Raw genomic sequence first — 21420 nt, 5'->3', positions numbered from 1 at the left:
GACAATGTCACAATCTATCAGTATAGTGGAGTGGAGGTCTTCTCGGGACACAGAGCCAAGACATTCTACAAGAAATGTCCTTGCCACCAAACGGTGGAACAAAACTCTGTGCACTCAGGACAGAACGAGAGCCTTGGTCTCAATCACACAGCTGTTGATCAGAAGGAAGGCTTCGTGAACTGAGAACGCCATCTGGTGCCAAGCCTGTCCTAACTGAGCACCGACACCAAGTGGATAAGACGCTGGGCTGATAAAGACCCCTTGTAGCCAATATGTTTCCTGCGGACAATGTCACAATCATTTGTCATGCAAACGCCATTCTCTGAAGACGAATTTGGAGCTGCGTCACAGCCACCCAATACCAACATGATCATTTCCTTGGAGGAAAATTTGACAATGACCCACCAATGTCAAAGCCATACGTTAAGCACAATCATTGCCGTCGTAGTACCAACTCATTGGGATGACCGTTTTTGTCTTGCTAAGCGTCTGTCTCCCATCCTCTGTCTCTCATTAGCGACCTTCAAACAGTGGATACCAACTGACTCATGGCTGTATTGGCTTCAACCGGCATCCGTCAGTGCTGGCCGTTCTCCTGATCCATTAAAACTATAGCATCGCTAAAGGGCATCTAGATCTCCCTTCCGGGGGCTCAGGCTCGATGTACAGCGGATCAGAGCCTATTTCAATGGCGAAGGGGCATCTATATATCATTGATCATTACTTAGTTTCTTTTGACTTTATCGACCAAGGACCTCAACGAGAAAACATCACTTGGCAACAGTTACAATATCGAAATGACATGACTGGTCGAATCCCTCCAAGCATCGCTGTTATATTTCTCGTTTACCTATCCCCGATTTTTAACTTCTCTCGGGTGTTACTCGACTCTGGTGACGGGGTCTCAAGAACGTCAACCGCATGATCTCAACTCACCGAAAGGAAATCCCTCCACAGAGTGGATGGTTAGGTATCTCTTATACTTGCGAGTATGATACAATCACCACGACCACACCTCACAAGCCAAGCATCAAGACATTGCCATCTATCGCACTTTGATCTCTTAAAGGCCATTACTACTCCACATGATATTCCCGTGTCGCTCATAAACCACTGACATGACATCGGCATCTCCGCTCGTCTAATTGATTCTGTAACCGAATTTAGAAGATACACGTGGTCAGGATGATGCCGTAACTCTTTCCCAAGGGTTCTTGAAACAACTGTATATATTGATGCACTGGCGAATCGCTGGTAGTGAAGTATTAACCGCGGGACAGTGAGGAGTTAGCGGAGGATCGATCGGGAATCATTTCGATGGACGATTCGGAGATAACATTTTTGTGAGTGTTGCTTTGGATAAAAGGAGTAAGAACTGCTGAGAACTCCAGACAGAAGTGAAAATGGGGAACAAAAACGCTCGGATATCTGACCAGGATTTGGAATACCTCCTGAATAAAACTTCGTTTTCTCGAAAACAGATTAAGGACTGGCATAAGGCATTTCACGTAAGTTTGGTTGCTGTAGTAACAATTTAGTTAGTTGCTTTAGCAGATTTTGGTGACAATTCAAGTCAACTACAAATGAAATCTTCTGAGCAAAGCCCGTCAGAGGTTATCTTTAGGTGTCCAAGTGTCGCCAAATGATGCTTACTTTTACCAATCGTTAAGATTTAGACATTTAAAGCACCTCCTCCTCTGTGGAAACCGTCCTGTCTCGTTCACCGCTAGTTTTCCCGACCAACGCCCTCAATAATATCTTAACGGCGTTTTAAGAGAGTCTTTATAAGCCAAAGCTACCATCTTCTCTCATCATTGTACGGCTACAATGATATTCTCTCGACTTGCATTTCCGCGTCCATTACCGTCTCAAAAATGCCGTATGATCAGAATACGTTCACTGATAAGACGTGCTTGTTGGACTAATAGGTTTTTAAATGAAAAACGTCTCCAATGACATTACGCATTCGCAAGACTGCCTTGTCTTACAAGTAAACTCAAACCGATGAAAGATACAAAGCTATTGCGACTTCTATCGCGTCTTTCATGCCACTGGTATAGTTTGTTGTAAGATTCAATAACTGTTGCTAGTTCTTCGTCTGCGTCCGATTGCTTATGGTGAGAAATACCAGTAACACATTCATGGTAATCTAAGCTTCATGAGCTGATATGAAAGCACCCGTAAATTTAAGTTCCAGAATGCATTGTTGATGATATCGTACCACATTCAAAATGGTGGTTAACGCTTGGCTGTTTATTGATAGTTACTAACGGGCAAACATTCATAGATTATTTCTTACGAATAGATTGATAGTAAGCATTAACAAATAGATTCGCCTACGATCTCAGTAAACCAGGCTTTCGACGTTCGATCGACTGTATCACCCTCCGAGCAGTGGAGTGAGCCACGATCCACCCGTTAAAAATCCAAACGTTGTCTTTGATGGCGTCTAATACATGTAGATGATAATGGCACGGACCTCTTCGTAATGTTAATGGTAATTGAAGTTTCAAGGTTCTTTCTAGTGTTGTATATCATCCTTGTCAGGTCTAGAATGATTGCAAAATAACTAACTAACAAGACCCTGGAATTGTACCTGGTCATACTCTTTCCGATCAGAGGCCGACAATGCCTTTGCCTTAGCACCATCCTTTGGCGGTAAGATGTATTCAAAAGGAGTGGGAAAACTTGAATCCAATGAAGCTGATCGCATAGAAGAAGGGTAAAAGTTGAAAGAGAATGGTGGTAATGCGGAATAGCTCCTGGGGCATTATACACAATTCTTCATTACGCTCTTCATCGGTTTATTACGACTCGATCGCTTCGATGGATACGTTTATGAAATATACAACTTCCATCTGGCCAGCTGGTTCTATGTAGTTATCAGGTAACCATATCTATAGCAAAAGCATAGGCATTGATTTCTCATCACAATTACTCATTAAAAACTTTGGAATAATCTTGACTATTTTATTCATTCTTTGAGAAGATCAGCAAAGGATGCTGGTCAAGAGGCTGAGGGAACTATCTGGCACTCATATACATGGCTAATGAAAGCCAAATAATTACGACATTATATTTATTTAACATTCTGTTTGTAACAAACATGAGTATAAACGCGAATGTCTAACCGCAAAGTGCCCAATAGCTAGCTGGCGTGCAAACAGAATCAACGCCAACAACATCAAAGCAAGATGTAGCTGCACAAAGAAAGTGCATTCGCATGAGATGGCGAAGAAAAGAGAACTAGCTTTTTATTCAGACATTATTATGATGCAATCTTTATGCGGTATTATAAAGCTAGCCTTCTTATATCTGCTCTTTGCCGATAATGTATAGGCTACTAACCAGAGAATGTCTTATGTAGATGATGGATCTTTAAAAGTAATACATGTACATCTTTTAGCTCGATAACACCATGTCGTTTGTTTATAGCAAATATGATGATTACGTTTACTGAAGTAGCTGGTCAAAAGTCGAGGAGAAGGACGGCAGAATGTTCAGTTGGTAGGCCCGGCGATCGCGGAAGGCCTGTCTTGCCGAGTATCAAGCAGACCAAGAATCAAACTATGCTCGGCTTTTGTTACGCTGTTACAGCCATATGAGGTAGCAAGTGTAGCAATCGACCAAAAGGTGTGGCGATAAGGTTATTGACGACTGTTCCATACCCAATAATCTGAGAAAACATCGATGCCATGGGAAATAACCAATTCCGAACCAATGGTAGGGAAGTAATTTCTGAAAAGAGGTCGACCACGAACCAACGGAAAATAGTCTGGTGGGAGTTGCAAGGGGTTCCTTTTCAGCCGATCCGTGTAATGGGGCATAACCGTTAGTGATATAACTGGAACATTCGCTGTGTCAGTCCCTGGTCGTACTTTTGGAAAACGCCCATCTCTCAAGCAAAACGACCTCCCCTCTAGAAATCGTGGCGCTGACGCCGTTGAAGCTACACGATACCTTGACTAAAGGGTACATCAGTCCGAGACAGTATTTTCTTCCTATCATTAGCTTTACGACTATCGGAGGCAGCTTTGAGAACGACGGAGACGAACCCCTGGGAAATTAGCGCTGATGGAAAATCTATCAATGGTCGCACTGGGCAGTGGGAAGTAATGGGTCACTTCAACCCGCAATTGATTCAAAAGGTGCATTACTGACTTCCAGTTGTTAAACGTCAAGATGAATTATGCAATATTGTTGACTTGTCAGAACTTCATCAAAGCGATGGTGGTCGCGAAGATGAAAAATTCATGGCTTCTTAGGTCTTTTCTATTGATACGCCGTTACCGACAGAACGCCAGGGTGGGGTTTATATGGTTTCAGTGCATTCATGAGATTTCCAGAATTTTGGTATTACCCAGGTGCTCTCCTCACATTATCGTAATTTCATTTTCAACTGATCACCTCTCCGGTTGTAGGCCTTGCTAAATTATCATGACCTTGCATAACACGAAGTCACCTTTGACCAATTTAACATAGTCGGGACGAAAGAGTTAACTGAGAATTCCCAGCAACGAAATCAATTATTTTTTCAAAATATTCGCCTGCACGAGTGACGTCCAATTATCAAGGTTTGACATTATTGCTCTGCCAAAATCTTCTGGGAGGACTCGAGTAGACAGTTATATCCTCAGAAAAATAGATGTATATGCTCGTGATACGAGTTCATATATTATTCAGAGTCATGATAGTGCCTTGTCATCAGTTCTGAGAAAAACAGTAATTTTCCCCTCCGTGGTACATGATTAATTCGGCGCATGTTTTTCTCTGCTTGCAAGTTATGCATACATATTGCTGGATTTGGAAGCGTGCGTGGTGTGCTCCACATTGTGCATCATTTAAGAGAAAACGGAAAACAAAAAAATCTCTTTACATATAACATGCATTATCATGAAATAATCGAGTTAGAATACTGACAAACGTGCCTTTCAGTTCATATGTGTCATCAAGTCAAATTAGTTAAAAAGTCATGAAGCCACACAGCGGTCGAAGACAACAACACCAAACTACAAAAGACAGACAGGAAGAGGAGATTGTGATGGGCATCGCTGTCGAACAATGGGAGACAAGATGTCGTGTTTCAATGCAATCTCTCTTCTGGCAACTTTCAAATCGAATGAGGAAAGCACGCTACTACAAATTCGGATCTGAGTGGTGTTTCCTTTAATATTGCACACTGTGGCAAGCATGTATCATCGTATTTTCCCATTATGACTAAACCGAATTGATTCTTCTCTCAAAATTTGTCATCTAACATTCTGAATAGGAACACCCTTGTTGAAGATGAATGCCGCCGACACTTGTTCAACCTACATGACTGTATATATCACATGTAATGAGAGTCGCAATCGGCAACGCTGGTAGAGGAGGCACTCAACACTGGAAGTTTGAATACGAAACGCATTTTGGGCGAGCTGCACTCTAACATACATCGACCGTTTCTTCAAGTATAGCGCGAATGATATTTTCATTTTTAATGAGAGGTACATGTACATCGTAATTTGACAACATTGCTTGTGCTGTGCCTTTGAATCGTCTAACCTTTCAACGGCGACAGTCACCGCCTGACATATAATACAATACATGAGCAAGTTGACGTTTCAATTTAATTTGCTCGTTCCATGTCGTTATTTAATCGAGAAGCTGTTAAGGTCTCAAGGGACCACCAGTTCATCATTTCAATTTCATCGGCAGAAAAGAATATTTTCGGATGGATTTCACGCGCAATGGAATTATGCAACATGCTTCATCACTTTAATGCAAAATATGTATGTTGGTAACAATTTAAGATAAGTTTAACGGTAATGGTTGTACTCTCAGAAATCATAACTTGTGTCTTTCCTCAGCTGCAGTGCCCGACCTTAATCAAAGGACTTCCAACACTTTGATTAATATCCTTCATTCGATTGACGCCAAAGGACGAAGGTCGGCCCATCTGTCAACTTTGGCAGGTATATGATGGATATGACAGCCTGCCATTCATGTTACCGAATTAATTACCAGAAGCGTGATGCTGAGGGAATTTCTATCGAAGTGCACGTACACTCCAACTGCTTTACAGCGTGTGTCAAACTCTATGGCGATAACTTTAGAATAGAATGATTGTTTTATTATCTAGAAACAACATGCTCACGATTGAAAGCCTACGAATCCAGACAAATGCATGTACATTCATCTTGATGGATTAGATGTCAGAATCTTCTGATCATGACTCGACACCAGCTGTGATGTAAGAATGACTTCATCCCAACACGATGTAGGCCTAATTCAGGCATCAGTAGACTGGCTCCGTGTTGTGGCAACTCTTGACTAAAGCTTAACCACACATCACCTGTTTTCCGCACACTCCGGTCGTACTTCAATATCCTTTTAGATTAAAAATGCAGTCAACCTGCCGTACTCCGTACCCTGGAGCCCGTCTCTAATAGTCTCTCCATCTCTGGTACAAATGACACCAATGGGTCGGATTAATGGCCATGGTGTGGATCTAAGTGAGATTTACTGTTGATGTTTCGAGTTAATGGTTGGTGTTATGGGAAGATGCTGGGGCCTGCGTTGTCGCTATCTCCAGTAAACATTTTGGTACCTCAGATGAGGCGCTCAATCAGCGCTACAACCTGAGCATTTCCGATAGTAACTCTTTTACACACCTGGGTGGAGTAAGGCATGTAAGGCAAAGAGAACTGTGTAAGGGAATCACACGGACAATGGGGATCGTACCAGGGACCTGATGCATATAACCGCTAAGTAATCAGAGAGCCACTACACCATCGGCGTCTTAGAATAGGCTGAGCGTCAGCCGCCATTTCGAAATGATACTGTGTTTAGACTCGTCATGCAACCAACGTTTCTCCTAGTCAGAAAACATTGCCAAGGTACTCCATTTAGATACATCCTCCCGAAGGACTGACATCCGACAGCCTGCTATCCTGAGCGCGCCAGACCGGACAGTCACGGGTGCAGAGTGGTCGAATAAACGACCCTCGTGTTGATCGAAGTCAGATTTAATGTAGATGGGAGAATTTGATGGCTTGGTTAGGATGTCGATAAGGTGGGTTGGATGGCTTGGCAGTTGGCCTCTGGTTGTTTGAGTGTTTACTAGGTCAAAACACTCAATTCCGCGGAGAATAAGGACATCAGCGGATCAGTTCGTCATTTCGCAGACAATAATCAAGTCATTGATGCTTGCGAATGAATGCTTATCTTGTTGCATTAGCACTGAAGAACTAATGCGTGTTATGCAACTGATTCGTAACAATATCTACAACAGCAATCGACAAGGTTTTCGATACTAGGTTTTTGTTTGTTCTTGCTACAGCCATGCAAGTAGATAGATCTATCATCACGACGGGGAAGTGTGCGGGCTCACCTAAAGCTTTTACTGAAGGAGAATCTTCATTGACTGCAATACCAAGGAGAACACTATTACAACAACATAACAAGCCATCGCAGCTACATCCAGTCATAGCTCTAAATAATCTCTGGTGTGCCATCTATGTTGATGGGATATCGATATTGACCAGTTGGGTGACATCAACAGACCGAGGCCTTCGGGTGGATCTGGCATTCGTCTATCAACCGACTTATATCATCCATTTAGTCACCAGATACTTTGAGAGGAAGCCACGAGTTTATTGACAAGAGTGTCAGCAAAGATGAACATTTTCCAACCCTGTCGATATGAGACTCCGATAATTGTCCCCAATAACGCCATCTTTCTTTCATTCTCACTGTTCAGCATCACATGGTGAAGATCGATAAACGTATTCCGTCCAACATTCGTGTCTACACCAAACCCCAAAGATAAGAAATGAGCCCCTTTCATACCAAAACCAGAAGAGCACGCGATCTCTTTTCATCAGAGCAAATGACTGCTCTTCTTACTGGAAGCTACGTGAATTGACTGAAATCTGTCAATTACATGCCTTTGGTATATCTGTGTGTGAATGAAGATACCCAATGTCATTTTGCTTGTTGGTGTACGTGTGGCAGACATCAAGAAAAGAAAAGTTTTTGGACACTCGCGCATAACTTCGGTCCTCTATTTTGAGTTTACTGCAGAGCCATCAAATCAGTGAGAGCATGTCGCAGAGATGGAGTACTGTTTAAAGTTGCCTTCTGCTGATATTTTAGCCGGTAACCTTGGGATTGAAGGCATTTTTTCCAGGAGAGGTTGAATCAGCTTCGCCGCGGATAGTATTGGGTTGCTAAGAGGTCTAGCGTTACGTGTATTTTGTTTACCGGTATTGACTTCCGTTGCGGTTAATGAAGAATGCTTACCGAAAGCAGCAGGTAATTGGCATCATTCCTCAAGCCTCGTGTTTAACATGGCCATGCCAACATGACAACGTCCCTCCATCTTTCTGACATGACCGAAAGTTAGAGATCTAGTAGACAAGCTGCTTTTTCTCCGCAACTACCATAAGAAATGGACAGCAGGATCTGATCATCTCTTTGACAAATTTCATTAGGTCCATAACCGCGCTTGATCAGCCATGGAATCTACAAATCGATCTCTATTTGATGATGGCGGATGTCGTTTGATGCGCCAGCTGGGCGGAGAACGACGAGCAGATTACATGCAACGTCCATCTTCATGCAATGTGCCAAACCCTAAAACGGGGAGTTCCTTCTGACGAAAATTTTCTGCCTGCTGTCGTCTACATGAAAGACAACGGAATCGATTACTTAGCGATAATCAATCAAAAGCCTGTATGGAACACCATTTGAAGGTGTTTTCTATCGTTTCGGCTGTTTATAACTTCAAAGAATTAGCAGGAAACCAAATTTCAATTTCGTGCAAGAAACTTTTCCATGCGTTTTATTTGAGAATTTTATAGGAATTTCCGAATTATTTCTGTTTGATACGTCAGAAGTGACAACGTGAACTCTATGCAAACCCGGCCAATGACGAGTAAATCAGTTTCATCTGTGTCTACGTTGATAAGGAATGGTCATCGACATCAAATATCAGTAATGATCACATATGGATTGATGTGTCCATTGCGTGTTCATTTTGATACAACGCAAACATTCGTCATTTAATCATTCATCACGTGAAGTGAGCGCTTTGAAACTTTGACCTCAAATTTCAAAGTAGACGTAAAGCAATACCGTTCCTGGCCATCCCATTCAGAATATTCACGATATACCATTGCATGATTTCTAACGACCCCTTGGCGTAGAGATAATCGCTGGCTTGCGTGATGCATGATGCCTACTAATCGAACTGACTACATGTATCTAACTAATTTTCACTGATACGTGTTTTTTTTCTCTTTGTGTCTGTGAGCTGTTCCCTTGGCCCTGTCGCTTGCCAACCCTGGGGCCATGACAACATGGCGGTTGTGATTGTGATTGTCGAGTGCGGCGCCGATTCCGCCACGTGGCGAACACATGAAACAAAGTCAATGGACGCGTTTTGAACAAAGATGTCAAGCAATACCCTTGGAAAATGGTTATGCCCGCGTCCCTTCGGTTACCTATAATCAGTCTTGAATGATGATTCTTATCGACGGAAATGCACTTTAGAAGAGAAATACCTCGCTTCGGCTGAGGTCAGGCTTTTGAAAACAGGACAGCGAAATGAAAACATGCACAGCACCGCAGCCCACATGAGGAACCATGTTTCATACCAGTGTCTGGTCAAGATTCCTTTATTCTTTTCTCGATCTTGTCTCGGAAAAGTTACTATCTGTCTTGAATCGGGGATCTCTGCCTCGCCATATAATCACCTACGCTCATGACACGGTGCTCTTGAAGACCATGGATTCTCCCGAGAGCTTCCGGGGCTTATTTCTTTCAGGTTCGCCGAAGGTTTCATAACACTGTCATCGAAGTCGTTTGTTTGCGGATAAAAGCGAGAAAAGATTGTGAAGAATGGCCGTGGTGTCACCAGATCGCAGCGAAATTGCACCACTGACCAGAGGACGGCCCCAAAATCATTAAATAGCCACAAAAAAGGTAATGAATCATTCAGTCTTGTTTGATACGTCTCGCGGGAGTGCGGGACCAGGTTACTGGCGGGAGAACCGAAGGAACATGGTTGAACTTCTGAAAAGAATGTTGTGCAGTGATTGCGCTGAAATGGCTTCGTCAAGCAGTAGTTCTAGAGTGAGCATCGTGATCTTGGATCCGCGTGATCATCTCGGTAACCTTCATTGAAACAGTTACCAGGTGACATGACCAAAACCGTCTGGCCCTTCCTGATCTGCATTGGAGATGCCTTTGCCCAAACTAGAAAACAGCTGCACGATCGATTGGAGTACGATTTCGAACCTGCATATCTGGTGGTTTCAGTACAATACTGTGGTCATACGAGTATAACCAACGCATCATATCTGGCATGCTAGTTCATCTGTATGATCAACACTCGATGTATCACTCATGTCACTATCCACTCAGTTGAATATGGTGTGAACGAAAGATAACATATCGGCCGGTCATGTTTACAACGAAACACATTTTGTGTTCGATTAAGTACAATTCAAGGTCATCAGTGCAGTTGAAAGTTTAAATGAAGAAAGTTCTTAGTGCTGAACGGCCTTGAAAACAGTACATTTCACTAATCATCGCGTGACTTTGTAATATCCGTCTGAGAACCGAGGAGCAATGATTCCCAAGACACATATTTGTTTCGGAATTACTTTGAACCTAATTCGAAATTTTAAAGATTTAAAGGCGAAGCCTGGGCGATAGACTGCCATGACACAACACAGCGATAGGTGGACGTGACCCGAATTTTGATTCAAATGCATTCATCTGCATGTACTATTTATCTCAATACTGCTGAGAATTTTATTGCGCCAATGAACAGCATGGACTCTGCGCGAAATCAGAGTATACACCCAATATTTCATACATTATTCACCAAAATTATTCATTCGTACTAGGCAACCCCTGGACATCAACTTGTAAAGCAGAATACAGTAGTCGTGACAGCGCATCCGATTCAATCTTTCATGGCCTATTACAACCGCGACGACAATAAAGATATTTTATGTACAAGTAGACATGTACTGCTGATTAGTGCAATACGCATCATATTCTTCTATATATGTATACCGGTGATTCGCATTATACTGTTACCAAAAGACGGGTCTTCGTGTCTCGGGAACGGTCTAGGAAATAAACCAAAATCAATCAAAAAATAAATAAATCAATTCAATCAGAGACGCTGACGTCCCCGGTATCAATGTCCTGTAACTCTCAGCCTCCCATCGCAGTATCATAGAGAGATATCTTAACGAGTCATCGGACAAATGAACTGGATATCATTTCCAGCGATGGATACGGAGAATCAATCCGTGGCTGTCAGAGGTTGGGAAAAGGGTGGTTTAACAATGTTGGCCGAATAGGAGGGGCCCATTGCTTCTGGTGATTAGTTGAAATAAGGAGAGCAAGCTTATTGTGAACCTGTTTAGATCGTGCCGGGCCCAAAGTAAATTGAAAATATCCCACTAAAAGCGCATAGACCTTAAGATCATCGCGGTAGAAATGTTCATCTTTTTCTTCTTCGCGCCTGGCGCCGGCCGGCATCAAATTCGGTGGTCGGGGGTTCTCACGAAGAGGCTGGAGCGTTAATGACAGTCTCCGGTTTTGACAGTTGTCCTCAGTGCACATTCTCCAACACTTTCACAGTCTTTTCATGTATCAGTGAAGTCCATTATAAAAAGGCGCTGTGTTATATTATACTATTGCCCCCAGATACGTCCGAATCAATTACATCCCACGATGTTCCCTTATGGTTTACTGAACCTAACCAGATTAAGGCATGATTTCCTTTTTTATTATTCATGATGGTCAGCTTGTAATTGCTTCCAATAACCCGTACCCCGGTGGGATATCAACTAACATATGTAATCGCCCTAGACCAGGCGTTGATAGACAATCATGTGTCCATAAGGGCAAGAGATGTTTGATCCGTTAGGCAGAATACAGGCATTTGCGACTAATTGATGGACCAACTTGGGATATTTAACCAGTGGCTGGGGTTCGTCGTTGACGGAAAACTCAGTTATGAGGACTTTTCTACCGCACCCAATGCGTCCAAGATCAAATCCGGCTGAACAATCGACAACATTGACGATGATGATGTTAATGAAAACTTCATTGAATCACTCTGTATATCAACTGACCGGAGTTTTGCACTTTTGTCTCCGTCTCCTTGTGATCGTATAATGTGCATGAAAGATTCGTCCAAGTGACTCTTGTCTTACTGTCTTACTCGTCGTGAAGACACGCCATGCATATTGTCCCAAAATAAACATTGATTTGTCGACACATCTTTCTCTATTCGAAGACGTCCCAAGAGAATGCAGTTTTAATTTCGCTAATGTCCTCAGTCACTCACCAAACAAACACTACTATTGACTCTGGACAGCACTGATAGTTTCCCCTATCCCAATGTCATTTAGTCATTGGTCGTCATGTCAGGAAAGTGTGATGTAGCGTCGATATCTCCTCGACTAAATCAACATCAGTGGCGCTGTTCACACTTCAGTACATCGGTTGAGGAGCCGTTACATGAGGTTGCAGGGATATTGCCACTGCATCAAAATGTGCTCACAACTTACATGTACTCTCTCGAGTATATTACACGTGAAGCGAAGAAAAACTGTCTCAAGCCCGGTGTAACATCTGTGGTTGTTTCCCATGTGTCAGTGTTTCCAAACAATAGGCAGCTAGAGAGACTATGACTTTTCAATAGGGGGAAACACAGAAAAACTTGTCAATCTATCTTTTAGCGTTCCCAAGCAATGAGGGGAAACACTCAAAAATAGAAACACTCAAAAAGATTACACCGGCATCGTGCACATTATGTAAGCCTACATCATATGAAATTAACGTGTTTACCGCCAATCCAAAAAAGAAAATTCGTGATTATGAGACTGAACGATGTTTGTTCCTTATTGTCAACTTATCCCAACGGAGACATCATTGAGAGAATCACGAAATAACACTGATTATGGCAGACTTTTACTCCGCTCTATGATAAATTATTCAGATATCCAAGATAGGTTGGCCATGATAGTTGAAGCTCTTGGGAAGCCATTTGTGCAACGAATGAAACCAAACTTTAGTTTTAACTTTAACATTTGTGATATACATTACAAGCCAAAACGATTTCGCATTGAAATTTCCCATGGGTTTGCTGAAATTTGTTTGTGGAATGACGGCATGAAACATGAGACAGATATAGAAATTTGAGCGAATTCAACGACCTAGCATCCTTTTCCAGAAAAAAACGGTAATTTTACCCAAACTAAACATATAAATGCGATGTAATGTCCTTTCAAATGTTGAACCAACCCGAATATCGCAATGGTAAATACGCAAGACATTATAGAGCGACAACGGTACGCAAACGCCGGCGAACAATGGTTTCATTGTAAAATCATTTTTCGCCGGCGTGGCCGACCCCTTTGTCCGGGCTGGTCCGAGCCCTTTGTGAAATCATTGTTCGCCGGCGTGTCCGACCCCTTCGTCGCCTCGGTGAAGGTTTGGCCGTATACCTTGTAGCTCTATGTGATACACGACCATCCCCCATGTTCTTCTTCTTGCAGAAAGACTGTCCAGAGGGTGAAATCTCACGGAACAAATTCCTTGACATATATTCCCAGCTCTTCCCCGATGGCAAAGCAAAATCATTCTACGAGCACCTGTTCAGAACATTCGATATAGACAACAGTGGGAAAATCGATTTTAAGGAATTTTTAGTGGTAAGTTTCAATACCATTTACCAGTTGCGTTTTTCTATCTCACACTCAGATTTAGGCAAAGCTCAAGTTCTTCGAAAGAGACTTGGCGCAGCATGCCTGCCACCACTGACCTGAACTTTCGTCAGTTACTCAAGCCCACTAATGGTTAATTCAATGTGAATAATTCATCACAAAATAAATGAGAATTTGAGCAAATGCCGGAACCTTTCTCTGAATGTTGCTTCAGTGGTTTCCGCTTTCGTACATAGGTTAATATGACCAGGAAAATAAATTGCCATTTAATTTGAAGTCACGAAGTTAGTGTACGGACAGGATATGAAAGATTTAGCCCTAATAGGAAAGCAACCAGACTTTTTGTGAATGATTAATGGGTCCAATCTTTGGTTGAGATGTAGGTGGTTGAGAACAGGACTAAACTGTAACTGAGGGAAGTAGATAAATAAGCAATGTCATATTGTCACGAACGTGTAGGTGCCGGAATCTGCCCATTTGTGGCAATGTAATTGGCTAAAAAAACTCGTCACCTTACATTACCGTTTTTCCAATTATTTGGTGTCTTGGAGAGGTGAACAGCATGGCCAGTTTCATAATCTTTAACAGCTAGGACTAACGGGAGAATATGACATCTTCACCAACTTACATGCAGGGATGACATATCGTACATCGGAACAGAGTGGTGGTACATGCACTTCTCTGTCCTCTAAACAATATCTCTATATCATTATGAGACATGTCGGTCCGGCATTGTCTTCCCTACCTTTCCCTTATATTGGAAAACCTTTGGCGATGATAGGGGATAATTACACATTTAATCTGTCCATTCCCTTCATTCGTCAATTCGATGAAGCGGTTTAACTAAAAATTAAAACTAGCTGGAGCATCTTTGCCTCGGCATGCAGCCAGCCCTTAAGTAACTAAGATGCACTCCGAAGTCACATTTATCATGTCTATTACACTCGCTTGGTTTGATATAAAAATTCAATGGCATTTCCCAGTGATTATGGCTCCATGTCATCAGGTCCCGTCTGCGAAGACATCCGCCGATTTCGATCACTTCATGTCGGAGACGGTCGGCGGCATATCTCGTGTCGATTGTTGGGGTTCTTTTGGCCATAGGAATAGCGCTGAGCAGGACTGGCGCTCGACAGATGTAGATGATTACAAGTGATTTAGAGCTATCAGGTCTCGCCTGGTTCATCGACCGTCGTTTATTTTGAAACCTATTAATTGATAGCTGATCAAAAATAAACAATGATGCATAATGCACAGCACGATGTCGATGTCAGTTATTTTGTGGTGTCTCTTTTTGGTGTCATGGTCGTGTAGACATAAGAAGTGGTACGACGGAGAAGTGAAATGCATTGCTGACTATTTCACAGGAAACATAAAAATGCAGATTTCACTGCCCCTTTTCCACGGTGTATCAAATTTCTTAATAATGTCACAGTCGCGTCCGAAACGGAAGTCAATGTCGTGGTTTAACTGCGCACGCAGTGATTGTGTGTACTCCTGCTTGGTGACCGTGATATCCGGGTACACAACTTAGCCATTCCATTACGAGGCGGGTCAGAGTCGCTTTTAGCAAAAACGTCAATAGAATGGTGTCAAATTTCTCATCATATGTGAGATCACCAAGGCAATTAACGTTGAAAGGAGAGGCATCCTTGACAACCACCGGTAAACAGTCACGGGCAAGAAAATAACCAAGCTGAATACGAAATTCTATCTCGCATTCATCACTTCCCCATTTGGCCTGCGATTAGAGCGGAAGTCTATGTAAATACGATTTCTGATTGGTTCAGTTTATAGATTTCATTGGTTTAACGGGGGGGGGGGGGTTCTCATTGGCCAATTGAACAGGAAGTTATAAGGAATAAGGTGATTGGGCGATACGAATGGACAGAAACGAACCACTTGCTGAACCGTGGCAACGCATGGGCGGGTCTGTGATTGCAAAGGTCAATGCGTGTGCTTTTACAACAGAGCATCACTGAGCCTGAGAAGTCACATGATCACATAACCCTCCTCATCAGCTCATCCCATATTAGTATTTCGTGTATTCGTTGACATTCCATCTCTTGACATGGTTTTCCTCTCTCGGTGGCCTTGGCAACGCAGACGGGAGAATTGCAGAAATTTCGTGCATTTCCTTAAAAAATATTCCTTAAATTGCCCTCATTAGAATAACCTATTGTCTTGTTGGAATTTCATTTGTACGAGTTAAATGCGGTTTTCGACATGAAAGGAAAACACTTTTTAACTTTAACTCTTCAACTTCTAATAGCGCAATACTTGATGCTGATAATGTGGTCTTATTTGGGAAAGTCGGGAGAGTACATTCTGAAGTTGATACATGGCTCACGATGTATCCTAAAGCTCAGGGATCCTATGTTTATTGTCTAGCTTGTTTGAGTTGATTTTGCTCAAGTTAAACCCCTGTTGAATACTGATATTGGGCTCTTACCTTGCTTTTGGGCTGATCTACTCAGAGGGTAAGCTGATCGTATGCGTATTTTTCGTAACTGAAGACAGAAACTGGCCATTTCGAGACCCTATCATCTTGAAATGTCAATATGAAATCTGTATGTCTGTTTTTTTTGTGTCGTCATGATAATGTTCTTGTCTCTGACTGATCTACTTCATTCGCAGGCAATTAGTATAACACAAGACGGCAACCCTGAAGACAAGCTTGATTTGGCATTCCGACTGTACGACATCGACCGAAATGGTGCTATTGAGGAGAGCGAAATGGCCGAAGTAATACGAGTAAGTGAACATGAAACCATTAAAACGTGTTACTGTTCATCAGGAGTTGGTAACTTCTTCTCATTTCTCTTCAATCATTGCTTTTTCTGAAGCTTCGTCCACTGTAACAGACCGATTACCCCTCACTCATTCAACTACATAGCTGAGTGTTTCCCATTTGTGCTTTTGTAACACCGAAGGTACTCTAAGAAGATGGGTTCTCATTCCAAGATGACTCCCGCGGTGGTAATGCAAATAGCCATACATTTACACCAGTTTGAATATTTGGTAGTTCTGTATTGTTGCTGTGAGATGTACTGAGATAACAATCAACACAAGCGAATGTAGTAAAATACCTTAGTACAAAAGTACAATGTAAAAGCCATCTTGACCCATGAGACTTCGACGTCGATAAATTTATCAAATATAATACTGAGCTCCCGTTCTTTAGTGAAAGTATCCCCATGGAGTCGAGATTAATGTAAACTGCTAGACAACCGTTAACAAACATTGGCACGGTGAAATGTACTGTACATGTACAAGTATAAGCTGACGTGTTTAGACTGAAGCTCACAAAATTTATTCTTCATCTAATTCGTCCCATCTGTAGTCGCTTCGCAGAACATCCAAACACTCACCAGTTCCCAACTCGCCAAAACCGTATCATCCAACAGTTTTCAGCTCATCTGGAATATGATAAAAGCAAGTCATTATTGATTCAAAACTCTCAGCGGAGACAACCAATACTTCACTAACACCACATTTCGGTAATGTGGCAGATATCACCGAGATCACCTATAGAATTACGGCATTCTGAATATCTAGAGCTTCCGCATATACAATAACTTGTTATGGAGACAAGGGATATGAGACGAGTTTCAATTCCGATGAGATTTTGAACGAATGGCTGTCACCCTATGGTGCCATCATTCGAAAGGCAATCGTCTCCCTTCAGCGCTTTCTGCACAAACCCATCTTTGGAATGGGAATGATTTTGAAGGAGAGTGTTGATTGCATGGAGTGACTTGGATAAGGTGTTGATGCCGTCTCCCACTCTATGTGTAACGATGATGAGTGAAATTGGCAGAAGACAAAGGCAATTTGTCTGGCTAAGTGAATTCCACCAGTCGCCTGGGATTTAAAAATAGAAAACCAGCGAGAAATTATTCCGAGACTGATGATGAGCAGCAAGTTGATGTAGAATTGGTGATCTTGTTGACCTCGGCTGTGCAATGAATTGAAGGTGTCCCTGCTAAATAAACTAAACAATATGGCTCATCTTTAGATATTTAACAGAAATTAAGTTTTTACTATTTTCACTAGAATAGGCCTACTCGTGGGTGTTAAAGAATCGCCTCCTTCGGAAAAACGTTCCTTTTACCTTCGAAGCCATTGGTTAGAGGCCATTCTGCTGACCCAGTCAGTCAACAAATTCCAGTAATGAACAAACCTCCCCATCCCTCGACCATCGCCTTCCCCTAATTGGACAAGCTGGCAACTGGCGATATGACCACTAACCGAGCGGAGATGGACAATACCACAAATTGCCAGGAGAATACTTGCACCTTTACGTTCAGAGCACGTACAAATGAGATCCATGAGAGCGCTGTGTTATCGGATTACTCTTTTTCTCCTAATGAAACTACGGCGGAAACTTAGGGGCAAATTCCTCTACTCTATTAGAGTAACCTCATTTCTCTGCCTCAGACTCGGCATCTGCTGACAGTTCAGCATCTATTGGTTGATATTGCTGGCTCTGAAGTGGTACAAGCAAGTCTTGAATGCTGAACAACGGTCATCTGGCCAACTCTCCCCAAAGAATGTCCCAAAATGATGATGATGCAGATCTTTTTCTGCTCGTTGTGCAAATTAAAAGAAGGCAGGTTGATTGCATGGGGATTGCCTTAGATCACCAGCATAGAACCGATGATGAGGGTTTTTTGCTGCTTGATATTATTCTGGTACGATAGTCTGGAATGTTAAGCTGGCATCATGACGATCAAATACGAATGGTAGTCGCCACCGGCCTCATAAAGTGCGGATGCTTGTGTTCAAAGGTACTTACAGCGAAAATTAGGTTCACCATCACACCGTGCAAAACTTCAGGGGCGAATCTAGGAATGTTTACTAGGGTGTGTCGGTGGGGGCGTGGAAGAGGGGTATACAGGTAGCGGTATGGCATGATGATAGGTGGGAGGGATGAAGAAGGGGATGCTAACATCGCATCACCACCAACACCAAAAAATAAGATACACACCGTTATTGGCAAATTGGGGATACCGATAGTTGAACAAGTTGCACGGCAGATCTCGATTTTCTCGGTCAAGTTTTGCCAGACAGTATGGATTTTTCTCTTATTTAAGAAGCAGTCGCTGCTTAAGCACTCAGCCAAACGAAGAAATATGAGTCGCAGTAAGATCTAGCTCCCTGAAACAAATGTTCGTATGTGATTTATCTATCAGCCACTGAAGCTGTACCGGTGGTTTGATTCTATGCACCTAAATGTATTTCAGATATAGAAATGTGAGATGTTTACTAGACCAATGATTTCTGAGTACATGTATTTTAATGAAATCAATGAGAAATGTTCGAGCATGCGTAGAAAAGGTTCGGATGAGATACATTATAAACGTTCCCTGCCCTTGTACCTTTGCTCATTGTGTGGATTCCTTATAACACACAAAGGCTATACAACGATGTGAAAAGTACTCTGGATAATCAAACATCTCTGCACTAATTAAGCGAAGAGATTGATACTGATAGAGAGAATCATGTTGATCTTGGTCTGCTCTAAGGCGCTGGACATGAAGGTCAACGTACTTCGGGAAATAACATTAGATTTTGTTGGTAATTCAACCTATCCACCGTCTTGTTTCAGGCAATTTACAAAATGGTTGGCCAAGATGCAGATCTCGACGCAGCGAAAAATGGCGTCTCCGCTGATGAGAGGGCAAAGGTCATATTCAAAAAGATGGACGAAAACTCTGATGGACAGCTGACGAAGGAGGAATTCCTTAAAGGCTGTTTGAACGATTCATCGCTGTATAATATGTTAACGGGGAAGGGCGAGGGATTAGAGCCACTGAGTGTGAAACCGAAGGAGAAAGACGCTGAACCTGATGATGAGAGTTTTTGAAGTACTGGTTTCCATTTTTTGATTGATACAAAGCCTAGCCTTCTCTTTGATTATGCAAAACTGTCTTACTTTGGGTCGGCGGATCTTCATTTTGGCCGCGTGGAAATCGCGGATGTTGTCGCGCACGGACGTTATGCATTGATGCACGAAAGCCTATTGCTGGGAAGTTGGTGTTAGAACTTTTTGGGCGGACTGGTTTGGGCAAACTATGAGGGAATCATGTGGACGTATTGGCAAGAAGAAGAGTGCACACGTATTCAAAGTTTAAACATAGCAGCATTATTATCACTGCAGGCTTTTTCTGCTTTACACCGTCTTATACATGTAAAAAGGGGGCACTGAGCCGGATGTACGGAGCCTAGTGGAATCACAGGGCATTTGACTACGGGGCTTGCTATACTCGCCCTTTAAGATTGTCAATATCGCCACGAACATCCGTTATATCGCGCAATCTTTGACATTGTATATACAGTAATTTTATTATTTTACGCCTCAGTCCTCTTTCGTTTTTGGAGCGTCTAGCGAAGGACACGGGCGTATCATTTGGCAAGAAATGCTGGATATCTGACTCAAAACGGAGTTCCAGGGGTATCGCAGTCTCTGTACACACATATTCTATTGCTTAGGGCTGAAAGCAGCGTCCACATCAATGTAATTCACCGCCATAACCAAAGAAATATGCACATATACCAGTTAGCTGTAGCTACATGTATGCACCACATATATTGACTAACAAAGTACAATACGACATGGGAGAAAAATGCCAATCATACAAAAATACATATTAAATTACTGATTCTTCAGATTTAAGAACGTTTTATTGTAAATGGACATCCATGATGTACGTGTATTTCATATTTTTACCTTAAGAATTTCAATAAACGAAAAGGTTACATGCTGGCGCCACCTATGAATGTTGTTACAACCAGCACAACCACAAACATCTACCGTGAAAACAAACTTGGCACTGGAGGCTGGTTTGGAGACAAAGTTTAATGTTTCGTGTGACTCGTCATTTCCATGTAACAACGCTACTCGCTGCACTATGTGTCATTGTGAAGAAGACATAAGTCTCTCATGGCATCTACTCTACATTTTGTTTTGAGTCCTGCGAATTTTTTCATCAGCCTTCTGAGCTGATCTCGGAGTGATGTCGGACGATGAAAACGATAAAGTGACATTTTTGATTCGACTGGCCTCATCACCCGACTCCAAAACAATGGGTAATTTGAACTCTCTGCAATGGTAATTTGAATTACCGCAACCGGTGCTTGGGCCACGCATCGTACATGTACAAGTCTTGTTTCTGAGAGCATCCGCAAACAAACCCAATAGACAGGTAAAACGGACTGTAAAATTATCAATGGCCACGATACCACGAAGTATTTACAGAAACTTGGGAGCGTCGAATAAGCGAATATTATTGGATGTTACTGATATATTGAACTGTAGAGTATGTTACTGCTTCTTGTTTGTTACAAGTCAGTTACTACAACTGAATATGTATATAACGCGTGCATTTGTACATACATAACACTTTCAAATTTGCGAAAATAACATTTTATCTCTATTCAAATAATGCCAATTGTTATTTCTTAGCCAGTAATCATGACCACCAAGGAGCAGGGGTCAGGAGCCGGCAGTGAGTGTAAAAAGTTCGACTATTGTGTACAAACGTCGAACAATCATTCTGATATATACACTGCTGAATGAAGGTGTAAAAAGTTCGACTATTGTGTACAAACGTCGAACAATCATTCTGATATAATCAAATGAGATAACAGCAGGATGATATGACTGCTTGGTCTGACCCAC

The 21420-nt window shown here is 42.2% G+C and overlaps 1 protein-coding gene across 1 annotated transcript; it reads left to right on the top strand.

Moving 5' to 3' along the window:
- The first annotated feature begins 874 nt into the window (after positions 1 to 874).
- On the top strand, positions 875 to 20387 carry LOC135489290 (neuronal calcium sensor 2-like). The gene is made up of 4 exons (XM_064774578.1): positions 875 to 1508; positions 13569 to 13724; positions 16374 to 16490; positions 19348 to 20387. The coding sequence occupies exons 1-4, from the start codon at positions 1404 to 1406 to the stop codon at positions 19603 to 19605; spliced, it is 636 nt and encodes a 211-aa protein (XP_064630648.1). The 5' UTR covers positions 875 to 1403; the 3' UTR covers positions 19606 to 20387.
- The last annotated feature ends 1033 nt before the right edge of the window (positions 20388 to 21420 follow it).

This window comes from Lineus longissimus, chromosome 6 (assembly GCF_910592395.1).
Source record: "Lineus longissimus chromosome 6, tnLinLong1.2, whole genome shotgun sequence".
In the NCBI taxonomy this organism is placed as follows: domain Eukaryota; kingdom Metazoa; phylum Nemertea; class Pilidiophora; order Heteronemertea; family Lineidae; genus Lineus; species Lineus longissimus.
Note: the sequence above shows the minus strand (reverse complement) of the source record. Positions and strands in the feature narration are given on the sequence as shown.

Bases quoted from the DNA above. Each gene is read 5' to 3' on its own strand.
- LOC135489290 (XM_064774578.1), top strand. From the start codon at position 1,404: ATGGGGAACAAAAACGCTCGGATATCTGACCAGGATTTGGAATACCTC. The intron at 13,725-16,373 runs GTAAGTTTCAAT...CTTCATTCGCAG, and splicing joins ATTTTAAGGAATTTTTAGTG to GCAATTAGTATAACACAAGA. The intron at 16,491-19,347 runs GTAAGTGAACAT...GTCTTGTTTCAG, and splicing joins AAATGGCCGAAGTAATACGA to GCAATTTACAAAATGGTTGG.